Consider the following 12259-nt stretch of genomic DNA (forward strand, 5'->3'; position numbering starts at 1 on the left):
GCATCAGTGAAAAGTTATGCTTTCTGCATGGGGTTTGATGATATGAATCTGCTGATACACATGGAAGAGATATGTACAGAAGTGACATAGATACCATTGATGATCATACCATTGATGAGAAAGTAAAATTTATTGAGCACTTACTGTGTGCAGGATGCTCTGCCAGGGAGTGTGAAGAATACAGAAATGACTGTGATTCAACTCATGTCATCAAGGAGCTAGTAATCTAGAGAAGGAGTTTGACTTGTGCACACATGACTATAACATGAGCCAGTCTCTGGTAAGTGCTGTAAAAGAAGTAAGTACAGATTAAGAACAATGGAAGTCTAGAGGGGACTTCCCAAGGGAATCAGGAAAGGGTGATAGATTGAAATTCATGGGGCAGATTCACAGAGCAAGAAAATTTTAGAGAGAATGGGAACAAAGAACAAATCAACTGGGAAAGTGTGGGGTAGTAGGGACTTCATGGGGAAGGTAATGGATTCTATTGACGTGTGGCCTGTGATGGGAGTTTTTCTTATTAAAAGCATTTTGTTGAAGTTCAAATATTTGTAAACCCATTTATGTTCACAGTGTTCTTCTATGGAAAGAGCAGAGAATGAAAATAATCATAACTAGTGTTAACATGATTATAGTTATATATGTATTTAAATGCTGGTCTCACTGATTTTTGTGTTTGATCTGTGCCTTATTTTACAGTGGAGGAAACTTTTTTGTGTGGAGATGGAGCAAGGAAATGTTTCTTGTCCCCAGTCTTTTAGCAAATTAAAGATGTTATATGCCTATGTTTTAAATCTTCTTAGCTACTGGTAATTTTGAGACAGTAAAAAAGGAAATAAGGGGCTGGGGCTGTAGCTCTGTGGTGCTCTTGCTTAACATGTGGGAGGCACTGAGTTCAGTCCTCAGCACCATAAAAAAATAAATAAAGGTATTGTATCCATCTACAACTAAAATTTTTTTTTAAAAAAAAGAAATAAGGACATCTTAAAATTTAGTTGGAAGCCACGGGTTGTAGCATATACCTATAATCACAGCTAATGGCAGGAAGATCCCAAGTTCAAGGCCAACGTGGATAATTTAGTGAGACCCTGTCTCAAAATAAAAAGAGCTAGGGACAGGGCACAATGGCATAAACCTGTAATCCCAGTAGCTCGGAAGGCTGAGGCAGGAAGATCGTAAGCTCAAAGCCAAGCTTCAGCAACTTAGTGAGACATTGTCTCTAAATAAAATAAAAAAATGGTTGGGAATGTGGCTCAGTAATTAAGTGATCCTGGGTTCAATCCCAGGTACCCAAAATAAATACATAAATAAATAAATAAAAAAGAGCGAGGGATGTAGCTCAGTGGTAGAGCTTTGCCTCGTATGTGTGAGACCTTGGGATTGAGCCCCAATAATCCCTGCCAAAAAAAATTAATTTTTGTTGGAAACTTAAATGCAGTTTAACATGCCCTCAATTTTAATAGGCTAGGTGTGTTGGAGAATATGAAATCAGTGTTAAGATATTTACAGAAATATTTTATAGCACTGGTGGTTTAGAAAACCTGATTATATATATTTTATTCCTTCTGTCCTTTAGAACTTATATTCTCTGTGGAAGATGTGACATATCCAGACAGTGCATCATGATGCAAGGCAATACGTGGTGAGTGGTAGGATAGGAGTGGCAGTGCTGAGGAGAACAGAGAGAGGACCGACACAGGTTTTGGGACATACAGGGTGGAAGGGACTTAGTTAAATTGGAAGAGTGGAAAGTGTGCTCATTCTTAACAGTGGGCACAGAACAGCAGAGCTATACCAGAGCAGATAACAGAACATCCTAGAGCCCTTCCCTGATGATGTGTGTGGTTCTAAGGTGAAGGCAGACAGTAAATGTGGAATTATGTAATTAGTTGGTGGATCATGATTACTGTAGGGCCTGCCAAGAGGCGGCACTGTGTTGTGAGAGTAGGGAACCTAAGAAGGCCTGCGGCAGTGATGGTGCTGTTTTAAAAGCCCAGCAAGGATGTTACTATAGTAATCAGACAAGAGACAAGGGTGTGAAGTGGATTAATTCAGGAAGTATTTCTGAGCAAAAATGATAGGAAATTTTATTTAAAAAAATTTTATTAAGCTATAGTGGACACATAAATGATTAAAATTTTAACTAAAGGGTGAGAGAGGAAAAGTTGTCAGATGATTTCCTGGTATATTGGTTTTAGTGACCAGTAAATGGTATCATTTATTAAGATGGGAAACACTAAGAAAGGAGCATGTGTTGTTTTGGAGGGGAAGATCATCATTCATTCCTTTAGGAAATGTTGAATTTGTGGCGAAGGACATTGAAGGAGAGAGGTCGAGTTGGCAGTTGGCATCTTGGGTCTAGAGCTCTTTGGTGGCTAGAGATGTAACTTTGGAAGTTACTGACAGGTGAGTGGTAACTGAAGCAACATAAGTGGTAGAATTGCCTTGGAAAAGAGTGAGCAGAGTGCTCAGGCTGGACCCGTGAAGAATACCAGCTGATTGACATCCCCTAGCAGAGGAGGAACTGGCACAGGACACTGCCAGGAGGAACAGCTGGAGAGGTAGTAAGGACACAGTGAGAGAGTTATGTCAGTAATTCAAGGAAAACATCTGTAAAGAAGGGGACAATTGGACTGAATGCTGCACAGAGATCAAGAAGGTTATCAAAAATGGCTGTTGGTTTTCAAAACAAGGTGGACACTGCTCATTTCATTCACTGAATGATGGCCAAAGCTGAAGTTAGATTAGAGTGAGCTCAAAGCATATACTCAACCCTCCACATTCAGGTTTTCTGCATCCACAATTCAACCAATCACAGATTGAACATATTTTGGGGAAAAAAATGTAAGAAATGTCATAAAAGTAAAACAAATTGGTTGTATCCTGTCTCTCTCCAGTATTTGTATGAGCACTGCATCTTGTTTGTGTACAGTGTAGGTAGGTCTATGATCATTGCATCTGTGTAGGACACATAGAAACTTTTTTTCTTATCCTTATTTCCCAAATGATATAATATAACGATTATTTGTATCACATACATTTTGTTATAAGTAATCCAGAGATGATTTTTTTTTTTTCTTTTTTGGGTGTTGAATCCAGGCCCTCACACATGCTAAGCATATGTTTTACCACTGAGCTGTATCCCAAGCCCTGGAGATATTTAAAGTATATAGGAGGATATGTGTAGGTTTTGTGCAAATAAAATGCCTCGGATTTTGGTGTCCATGGGGATGAGGGTCCTGGCATCAATCCCCCTGAATACCAAGAGATGACCATATGCTCTTGTCTCTGTTAATTTGGGTTGCCATTACAAAATACTATAGATTAGGTGGCTTAAGAAAACCCCTTATTTCTCATCGTTCTGGAGGCTGGACGTCCAAGATTAGGGTGCAAACGTGGTTGGACTTTCTTCCATGGTGAGGACCCTCTGCCTGGCTTCTAGGTGATTACCTTTTTGTTGTAGTCTCACCTGGCAGAAGGAGAGGAGCGTCCTCTCTCTTCTTTTCATAAGGGCACTTATCCCATCATGAGAACACTCATATAACCCTAATTACCTCCCAGAGACCTCAGGTCCCTATAGCATTACACTTGGGATTAGGGGTTCAACATAAAAATTTTGGGGAAACGTGAACATTTGCTCCATAACAACTTTTTCAGGTTATTTGGTCATGAAGAGCAGGAAAAAGAAAGTGCAAAGTGGTGAGAGTCCTGGAGGCCAAGAAAAGTATTTCATGTTGAAATGGACCTTAGTATTTTCAAGTGCTGCTGTAGAGGGTCTGATAGTGGGGGAGGGGAAGATTGCGGAGGGAGGGTGGTTATCCAAATTAGGTGTTTGGATATGGGATCCAGAGTGTATGTAGCAAGATAGGCTTTAACAGGTGAAGGGAATTTGGACAGGGCAAAGTTGAATGTGGATAGGCTTGTAGAATGGGTAGAACAAGATGAGGGAGTTCTCTGATGATTTTAGTGTTTATGTTTGGTAGGAGACGGGATTATTATTGACTATGAAGAGGGATCAGGATGTCAGGAAGGATGCCCGTAGAAGATTTGTGGTAGTTCTGGTGGACAGAAGAGTACACTGGCTGCTAAATCTGTGACTGAATTTGTATGGGCTCCAGTCTGCCCAGTTGGGTCAATTTTGGATGCTTCTTTCTGGTTGGCCTACAGAAGATGAACTACTGGATGATTCTAAGGCTGGGGCATTGCCAGGTTTTTGTAACTGAAGAATAGGACAGAGGAGTGGAGGTAATTTAAATGTGAGTTATTGAGATGCTGGGCCATGAAGTCTACTGAGTTGGGGAACAGGTGGAAGTGGGAAGAGGCTTTATAGATGTAGAAACAAGTGTGCGGCCAGGGCAATGTGGCGAGATCAGGACTGGAGGGGAATTTGAGCAAGGACATGATAGCACATGGTTCAACAATGGGACATTAGAGTTGTTGTTTGGGAGGAAGAGCAGCTTTAAGGGCTGACAAGGTCCAGGAATGGACCATGGTAGTTGGTTGAACTGAGACAGGAGGAGGAGTTTATTGGTTGTAAAGAGTTTTGGAATCTATAGAGAACCTAGTATTAGAGGGTGGAATATTCTAGTGGCTTGACTGATGGGTCTGTTGGGTGCACATCAGGATGGTCACTGTTAACATAGTGAGAGTTTTTTTGTTTTTGTCTTTTGTTTTGTCTTTAAATTTTCCCTTTTTCTTTTTTCCAACAAAGCCATAGAATGTCATTCCACCCAGGACGAGGGTGTCCCCGAGGACGAGGAGGACATGGAACCAGACCGTCAGCACCAGCTTTCAGGCCCCAAAATCTGCGACTGCTCCACCCTCAGCAGCCTCCTGTGCAATATCAATATGAACCCCCAAGTGCCCCTTCTACCACATTCTCGAACTCTCCAGCCCCCAATTTTCTGCCTCCAAGACCAGACTTTGTACCCTTCCCTCCTCCCATGCCTCCATCAGCACAAGGTCCTCTTCCCCCCTGCCCAGTCAGGCCCCCTTTCCCCAACCACCAGATGAGGCACCCCTTCCCAGTGCCCCCCTGTTTTCCACCCATGCCCCCTCCCATGCCTTGTCCTAATAACCCCCCAGTCCCTGGAGCGCCTCCTGGACAAGGCACTTTCCCTTTTCTGATGCCCCCTCCTTCCATGCCCCACCCTCCTCCCCCTCCAGTCATGCCACAGCAGGTTAATTATCAGTACCCTCCAGGATATTCGCACCACAATTTCCCACCTCCCAATTTTAATAGTTTCCAGAACAATCCCAGTTCTTTCCCACCCAGTGCTAATAGCAGCAGTAGCCCTCATTTTAGGCATCTCCCTCCATACCCACTCCCAAAGGCTCCCAGTGAGAGAAGGTCGCCAGAAAGGCTCAAGCACTATGATGATCACAGGCATCGAGATCATAGTCATGGGCGAGGTGAGAGGCATCGTTCCTTGGATCGGCGGGAGCGAGGCCGCAGCCCTGACCGTAGGAGACCAGATAGCCGCTACCGATCCGATTATGACCGGGGGAGAACACCATCTCGACACCGCAGCTATGAGCGGAGCAGGTAAAGGCACATGTGCGGTGCTTTGAGGAACCACAGAGGCCCTGACACAATATATTTCCATTTACCTGCAAACCAAGTAAAATGTGCGTTTCAATTTGTAAAAGGAAAGAAAGCACATTTGGGATTTTATTTTCAGGAGAAAAAGACAAGTAAGTTGATGTCAGAAAAAACTGGTTTTGAAAAACATACAGAATTACCAGTATAGATTCATTTCAACAAATGTTAAGACTTTTACTCTGCATCATACCATAGACATTTTAATGGTGATCCTGTGACATTGAAAGATCTTGTATTGTGTTTTGTGTTATCAGAGATTTGATTATGTTCAGTGTGATTATCATGTCAGGTTATGGCATTAGAGTTCTTTTAGAATCAGGGACATGCATTGATATCAATCAAGAAGCAAACTAGTTTACAAGTAGAACTACTTTCTTATCTTTAGGGTAAGTGTGTGTTGTATGTTGTTGCCTTCTTGATTTGTTTTTTGCAAAGTGAAGTTAAGATTAGTTACATGTGCGGTTTTTTTTATGCTAGAGATTGAACCCAGGGGTGCTTAACCACTGAACCACATCCCCAGCCCTTTTTGTTTTATTTTATCAAAGTTATAATTTTGAAATCTCTTAGCCTGATTTCTTTGCATTGAAATGTATTCATAGTGAAGAAAGTTGTATTTAAAAAACACTTCCATTCTAGATTTTTGTTTCTTTTTTTCTAAAATAATTTTTTGTATATATACGAATGTTGTAATCAGGCATTCTTAAAGTGGATTCTAGGCAGCTTCTAGAAATATTTCAAAGTCACATGCAGAGCATGTTTTATGATTACATATGTGTTTCTATCAGAAACTTGTGGCAGATTTTCAAAGAGTTAGGTGAACTTGTTACCTCTAAATCTAAGAACTGTTGATTTAGATGGAAAAATAAAAGGACACAGAACGATTGTACTAATATTTATTTGGGCTGTTAGTGAACTCCTTGTCCATGAAATTTGAGGTTTTCCACTTGTCAAGCCAGTCACAGCGCTGCTCTCTTTAACTGTTGTGTGTTTGCCTTCACTGTCTTCTGGGACTCTGCTAAAAGTGCTTGAGCTCCTGAAAGTAGTCACTTCCCTTGGCATTTTGTAGAGAGTTGGTCTTGGCTTCTGTCCTTGATCCACAGCTGATTACAGGAATTCAGTCATGTCTCAGCTTTCACATTTTCCTCATGGCTATATTGATTTGATATGGACTGCATATTTTGCCTGTAAAGGGTAGTGGTCTTCTCTGCCCTGAAGGGAGCGACTAGAGCTCAGAGAGGTTTTGGAGGTGAGACATGTTTTGCCTTGTCTCCATGGCCTGCGGAGGCAGAAGGGAATATGTTCCTTGTGGGGATGGCAATTCTGATTTACTAGTGAACAATAGCTGAATGAGAGTTTGTAGACTTTTTTTTTCTTTTCTTTTTTTACTGGTACTGGAGATTAAACTCAGGGGTGCTCTACCACTGTGCTACATCCCCAGCCCTTTTTATTTTCTATTTTGAGACAGGGTCTCGCTAAGTTGCTGAGGTTGGCCTCCAACCTGTGATCCTCCTGCCTCAGCCTCCTGAGTTGTTGGAATTACAGGTGTGTGTCACCACACCAATGAGAGTCCATAGATTTATTTATTTATTTGTGGTGCTGGGGATTGAACCCAGGGCCGTGTGCTTATGAGGCAAGCACTCTACCAACTGAGCTGTATCCCCAGACCAACAGTCCATAGATTTTTAAAAATCTTTTTCAGCATGAACTATTGTTTCTGGTGAATTTATTCTTAATTATTTTCTGAGGAGGGACCAGTTGGCAAAAGCCTGCTATGGTTTATTTTATAGTTTTATGTTGAAAATCTAAATTGGAAAGAGTTTGTGAATAGTTTTCTTTGGATGTTAAGGTGATATTTAATAACCTTGTCCTTGGGAAACATTTTGCTGCAGACATTCTAGATAGTTTTTTCCCCTCCATTTTGAGATGCTGTAATTAGGGGAGTTGTTAGGGCTCCACTGTAAATCTTGTTCTTCTGAGGCTTAAAATCCTAGTTAAGTGTGTGCTTAAAGAAACTCATATATGCTATAAACTGAGGATCTCTACCACCAAGTGCAATCAAGTACCACAGGTTACCTCTAATCTCTATCCTGAGCCACAGGCTTTTGCTGTGAAGGATCTCCAACTTTCTCAAATGGTCTTAGGTAATATTGGAGTTGTTTTGTAATTGTGTAGCACTTTTGTCCTGGAGTTGCCCTGATAGTATGGCCCTATTATAATTGACTTCCTTTTGGTTATTAGGTGGAGTGTCAGTTATCTGTCATATGTGGAATGTTTCTGTGAAACAAATATGGGCATGTGAAGTCCTAATATAACTTCTAGAAGTATATTGGGAAAAACTGAAACTTTATAAATTTGTACATTGGATTGTGTTAAGGTTATGCAAATTCTACATACTGTCCTGGTTGCTTCTTGGTATAAGTAAAACTATCCTTTTATAAATTCCATGTTTCTTCTTTTCCTCCTCCTCCAAATTTGGTTGAATAACACCTGCAAACTTTTGGGTAAACTGTTTCTAGGAAAGGCTTCTGAAGAAGTGGATATACATATATCTGTTACCATGAAAGATCAAGGTTACTCCCGGGAGTGGGGAAAGAAACACACAGGTGCAGGTCACTGAGCTTGCTGTTCTTCAGTGTGGTAAGGTGGTGTGGACTGGGCCTCACCTGGATTATTAGTGCTACCACACGCTACTTCCGTTGGCTTTTTTGTGATAGTAAATGTGTACCCATCAGACTAGCATAATGTATTTAAGGAATATCTTAATGCTTGCAAATAGGGAAGAATCTTGGGAAAAGTAATGTAAGCATAGATTTTCTTCCTTTAAATAAACTCAGGGAATTATGTCCAATTCCTGCCCACTCAGAGGTAGCTGTCATCATCAAGTGTTAAGTGCAAAGTTCTTTTGCCTATCTGTTAAAAAACAAACAAAACTTAGAAATACCCTCTAATTAGAGTTTTATTTGGAAATTATTGGCAATTATTCTTTTCAGCAGCCACGTCATTACAAATTACCTTTGTTTTTGATATATGGCACCCTTCACTAATTTCTGTAATTGAGATTTACTACCTAAGTGTAAACTATGATTTTAGAAGTATATCAGACAAATGTAGAATCCTAGACTCCGATTGTTTCATTTGGATAGATGTATTACCTGAGGGTTGTATATATGCCAAAAGCATATTTTTCAAAGGACTCTTCCTTGAGAACAGGGGATTCTTTTAAGTAAAAAAATAAATATTGTCTTAATTTCTAAGCAGTCACTGATCTGTTTTATAAGTTTTGACTTCAGCGTATTAACATTTCTTTTATTTGGATAGAGGTTGGGGGATATTTTTGGTTCAGACATTTTGTAGTCATTTTGCTGATCCTTAATCTGAAAGCCTAAGTCAAAAATGCTGTAGAATTCCAAAACTTTTTGAGGGTCTACTTGATACTCAAAAATTTTTATATTTTAGAGCATGTCAGATTTTGGATTTTGAGATTAGGGATAACCAACTGGTAAAGTTTATGCAAATATTCCCAAATCTGAAAAACTCCAAAATCTAAAGTGCTGTTAGTCAACCTATGTAGCATTCCCCCCAACTCCCCATTCTGGGTTTGACTGGTTATTTCCCCAATAATGTATAATTCAAAAACTGGAATTCAGATTTTTGTTCCAGATCTTCACTGTACTTATTAAATAAACTAAGAAGCTATTGTTATATTTGGAAGGTTTTTTAAATTCCTCATTCCATTTTTACATTGGGTCAATTCAGTGTCTTCATTTAGAATTTTTTTCCAGGTGCAAGTAGCACTGGAGTGACTTAGTCATGATCTCTTGGTGGGTTAGTGATAGCTGGAACTACTCAGGCTTACCATCCATAAGGGTTCAAAGCACCCTGTGGTAATCTTTACTATGAAATCTTTAATCTGCATTCTTATTTAATGGATGAGTAGAGTTTTCTAGAAATCAGTAGGGAGAAAAGTTTAAATAACCAGAAATTAACTGAAAAGTCCTGAGAGAAGATGGTGATAAAATTCCCTTTATTACTTAGCTTCAAGTATGATTTCTTTCTTTAAAGAAAACAGCAAAAACTTTCCCAGTTAGTTAAGTTCTATGAAGGAAAGCTCCTTTGTCTTCTAACAAATTAAGAAGGAATAAAATGTCCCCTAGTGAATAACTCCTGGAAAACTCTTAGATGTGGTCCTCCTATTTAGAAGATATATTCAGTGAAGAGATGGTGTTTTTGAGTCTTTCTGTTGAAAACAGCTCTGTGTATTAATTCCTTTAAGAGAGCGGGAACGGGAGAGACACAGGCACCGGGACAACCGAAGATCACCATCTCTGGAAAGGTCCTACAAAAAAGAGTATAAGAGATCTGGAAGGTAAGCAAGGAGTTGACACTGGAAGCAGTAGTAGGGTTATCTCCTTGGATTCAGATTTTGTGCTTGTGCAGACTATGAGCCAGGTCTTCATATTAGCTCAGCATCTGGCCAGGATGACCCATGGAAAGCTAAGCAGCCTGGCACTTAAAAGTTTCCTTGCCAGGTGCATTGATTATACACAAGGAATTCCCCCAAACTGGAAAATATACTGGCTGCTTTATCTGACCACAGTACCATAAAATTGCACTAGTAACTCAAAGAAGTTTAAAAAAAAAAATCTTAGAAATTCATAATTATGCTCTTAAATTAGTTCAGTTTGGGAAAATAGAACAAAACGTAGCCACATTTCTATAGATTAATGACATCAAGATTGCTATAATCCAAACCTTATAGGGTGTAACCAATTCTGTATCCAGAAATAAAATTCATGACCTTATATAAGGGTAATTAAGAGCAGTAGTATCCTAGAATCTGATAGATTTGAGGTCATTTTGTTAGTTTGCCCAACTTTGTTACTGGGCCAAATTATCCACCCTTTTTAGGTCCTAATTTCTTTATCTGTAAATTAGTCATATTTACCTTATTGAGGGATGGTCACTGAAATATATTATACACTTAGAATGGGACCTAAAGTCAGTGCCAAATAAATAGTTGTATGTTTATTATCTGAATAGTTGGCTTTAGAAATTGGTAGAGTATAAGGAAAGCAGAAAAAATGATTTAAATATAAAATAATGAAACAATTAGAGCAATACAAGTATATTTGTATTGGTTTTTTGAAAGATGATACAACTAAAAATGGCAAGTGAATGTCATTAATTTTGTGAAGGTACATTACAAGAACGAAGGAGATTTAAACATTGTAAAATGATAAAAAGACATATTTAACAAACTAAAAACTTGAATGTGATGGGTTGGTTTCTAGGAAAACAAAATTACAGATGTCACACAAGAAGCAGAAAATTGTAATAGGCCAATAACCATGGAAAAATAGAAAAAGTTGATTTTGTACCATCTCCATGAAGTTTTAAAATTGTTCTTGAACACTGAAGAAAATGAAAGGAGAGCTTAAGCTCATGGCTATGATAGCAGGAAGACTCAGGTGGCAAGACCTAACCCAAGGGAAAAGGAACTACAAATCAGTGTCTCTTGAGAATATGGATATAGAAATACTAATTAAAATACTAGCAAGTTGTTTTCAGCAGTGTGTTAAAATGACCAGTAGAGTTTATTTCAAGACTACCTGGGTAGATCAATTAGTATTAGAAAATCTGTAATTCTTTATGTTAGAATGTGTAGGGTTATCTCAGTATCTGCTTATTAGGTATTTATCATAAAACCAGCATCTGTTTATGAGTAAAAACTTAAGTAGATTAGGAATATAAGACTTCCATAATCTCCTGAAGAACACTATCTCATGATGCACATCATTGATGCTATCTCAAAAGAATCAAATTGTTGAAAATTAGAACAAAGACAAGGAGGTCCCATTACCTGTCATTGTTACCTCATGCTAATTGAAAATATGGTTTTATTCTGTGCCCCAAGTATTGTACTGATGTAAGTGATATCATTAATAAGAGTCCCCACTTCACAGAAAAAAAAAAAAAAAAGTGAAGTGCTTTTGATGAGGACAGTTGCTCTGGGAACATAATAGTGAAAAACCCAGTGTAGAGTAGTCCTAGAAGGAATGTGTTAGTGCAGGGGGACAGCCAAGGAGGAGAGAGGAAGAGCATGAGTGGAGGCTACAGTGTGGAACAATGCTCCAGGAGGGCCAGGCCTCTGGTTGGGAGTCAGTTTTGAATGCTTGTGTAGTAATCCATCCAAGAAGTGCCTGTGGCTTAGAGCAGTGCAATGGCAGCGGTAATGGCAAAAGGAAGACCTAATTGAGATGTTTGTGAGAGAGTCAGTAGGACTTGATCACTGATCCGATGTTGAGTGACCATGTGAGATTGGTGTTCCTTATTGTGGATTGTGGGCACTAAGAGGCAAGAGGGTGGAGTTCAATATATGGGGTTTGTGAATTTTGAGAATCTGTGAGACAACCAAATGGGATTGTGTGGTAATTAATTGAACATTCAGGTCTAAAGTTCAGAAAAGAGATCCCAGTTTGAAATGCCATGGATTAGATGAGATTAACTAGAGGAGTGAGAAGAGCCCCAGAGGAGGAGTCGAGGAGATAGCAAAAATGCCAGGATATTATGTTGGTGGAAATGTATAAGATCTAGAAATCTCCTTGGTCTAGTGGTTTCTTCTCCAGTGCCCAGTAGCTCACAGAAGGCAGACCTGTG

At 39.4% G+C, this 12259-nt stretch overlaps 1 protein-coding gene across 4 annotated transcripts in view; it reads left to right on the forward strand.

Moving 5' to 3' along the window:
- Positions 1–152: 152 nt before the first annotated feature.
- Positions 153–12259, forward strand: part of DROSHA (drosha ribonuclease III) — a 120745-nt gene continuing 108638 nt past the window's right edge. For 2 of the 4 annotated variants that reach the window (XM_079144479.1, XM_079144480.1), the window contains exons 1-4: positions 153–280; positions 1577–1642; positions 4712–5545; positions 9876–9968. In XM_079144479.1, the coding sequence (XP_079000605.1) occupies positions 1623–1642; positions 4712–5545; positions 9876–9968 (947 nt within the window). In that variant the 5' untranslated portion in view covers positions 153–280; positions 1577–1622. The remainder of the gene's footprint in view (positions 281–1576; positions 1643–4711; positions 5546–9875; positions 9969–12259) is intronic. The other 2 variants (XM_079144482.1, XM_079144481.1) reach the window with 2 other exon arrangements.

Source organism: Sciurus vulgaris, assembly GCF_902686455.1.
Source record: "Sciurus vulgaris genome assembly, chromosome: 6".
In the NCBI taxonomy this organism is placed as follows: Eukaryota; Metazoa; Chordata; class Mammalia; order Rodentia; family Sciuridae; genus Sciurus; species Sciurus vulgaris.